Below are 1,425 nucleotides of genomic sequence, written 5' to 3' on the forward strand. Positions count from 1 at the left end.
CCCCACCACCACCCAAGCTGCTTCCTCTCACCTCAACCCTCCCCTAAACAGGAAGCCAGTGAGCCAAGAGGGAAACGAGAAGCTTCCGGCAACAGGGGACGCCCCTCCCCCTGGCCCCCGTCTCCCACCAGGAGGGCCGTCCCCACCCAAGGGACCAATGGGCGGCCCTCGGGAATGGCCGGCAGCAGGCAGGATGAGGACCGCCAGGGGGTGGGAGCACAGGAAGGAGCTCCTACCTTGAGGGCTTCCCGACACACGTAGGCAATCTGCCTCTCTTCCAGGGGTCCCGTGGCTGCAAGAAGGGGGTGAAGGGAGACAGGCCCGAGGCTAGCCCCTGCCCCCCCCCCCAGCAAAAGCCCTGCCCAGGTCAGGGCGGAAGAGTCGGGCCTGAGTGCCAAAGCCTAGCCGGGAGCCTGTGAAGGCGGGCGCTTCCCTGGACAGAGCTCGGGTGGGGTCGGAGCCCCCCAGAGGGGAGGGGGGGAGGCTGGAGCCTGGGAGGCCCTCAGCGCCGGGCCCAGAGCCTGTGCCTGGGGAGATGCCCTTCCCCAGTTCCCCAGTGCCGGGCCAGAGGGGCAGCTCCGGGCTGGAGCCGGGGGCTGGGAGGGGGCGTCTCACCCTGGTAGATCTCTTGCAGGGACCCTCCTCCACAGAACTCCATGCAGATCCACAGGCGGTCATTTCTGGAGAAAACGAGGCAAGAGGCTTATCCTGGGGGCCTGGCTTCAAGGCCGGCTGGCCCACAGGACCAAGAAGGGGGGCCCCAAGAGGGCCCTCCGGGGCGGCTGGGGGGTCACCTGAGGTAGCTGCCCAAGTAAGTGACCACGTTGGGATGGCGACACTCTTTGAGGATGGTGAGCTCCTGCTGGAGGGAGCTGATGTCATCTCCTGAAGGGAGGAAGGAAGGAAGGAGGCGCCGCGTCACCTGGGGGTGGGGGGCCCGGAGGCGGCCGCGGGGCTGGGGGGAGGGCTCACCTGGGTCCACTTTGACTATCTTCACGGCAGCCAGCTCGGAAGTCTCCGTGTCCCGGGCCTGCAAGGGGGTCAGGAGGCATTGCCCATCAGGCCGGGCGCGAGCCCGAGGGGAACCTGCCCTCCTTCTCCCCCCCGGACTGGGCCGGCTGGCCGCAGAGGAGCAGTCTGGGGACAACCCGCCCCCGCCCCCACGCGGTGTGCCCCGGGGCCGGCTCGCACCTTGTACACGTCCCCGTAGGTGCCGGCCCCCACCCGCTGCAGCAGCTCAAAGCGCTCCCGGGGATCCTGCAGGGACACATCCCGAAGCAGCGACATGGCCCGTAGGCGGCTGGCCCGCGCCTAGCGGGAGCCGGGAGCCCGCAGCGGTGGCAGCAGCCCGAGCCCGCCCCAAGGGGAGGAGCTGAGCCCGAGCTCGAGCAGGGCATCGGGGCGGGACTGGGGCGGGGCCAGAGG

The 1,425-nt window shown here is 69.9% G+C and overlaps 1 protein-coding gene across 1 annotated transcript; it reads right to left on the minus strand.

Moving 5' to 3' along the window:
- Positions 1-236: 236 nt before the first annotated feature.
- LOC123254521 (mitogen-activated protein kinase kinase kinase kinase 2-like) lies at positions 237-1,295 on the minus strand (the record flags this gene model as incomplete). Its single annotated transcript, XM_044683523.1, has 5 exons — positions 1,192-1,295; positions 973-1,030; positions 795-885; positions 616-680; positions 237-292 (listed from the first exon to the last, which is right to left on the minus strand). Coding segments are annotated over exons 1-5 (366 nt in total), but the record flags the coding sequence as incomplete, so codon positions are not given.
- Between the last annotated feature and the right edge of the window lie 130 nt (positions 1,296-1,425).

Source organism: Gracilinanus agilis, unplaced genomic scaffold, assembly GCF_016433145.1.
Source record: "Gracilinanus agilis isolate LMUSP501 unplaced genomic scaffold, AgileGrace unplaced_scaffold23811, whole genome shotgun sequence".
Lineage (NCBI taxonomy): Eukaryota > Metazoa > Chordata > Mammalia > Didelphimorphia > Didelphidae > Gracilinanus > Gracilinanus agilis.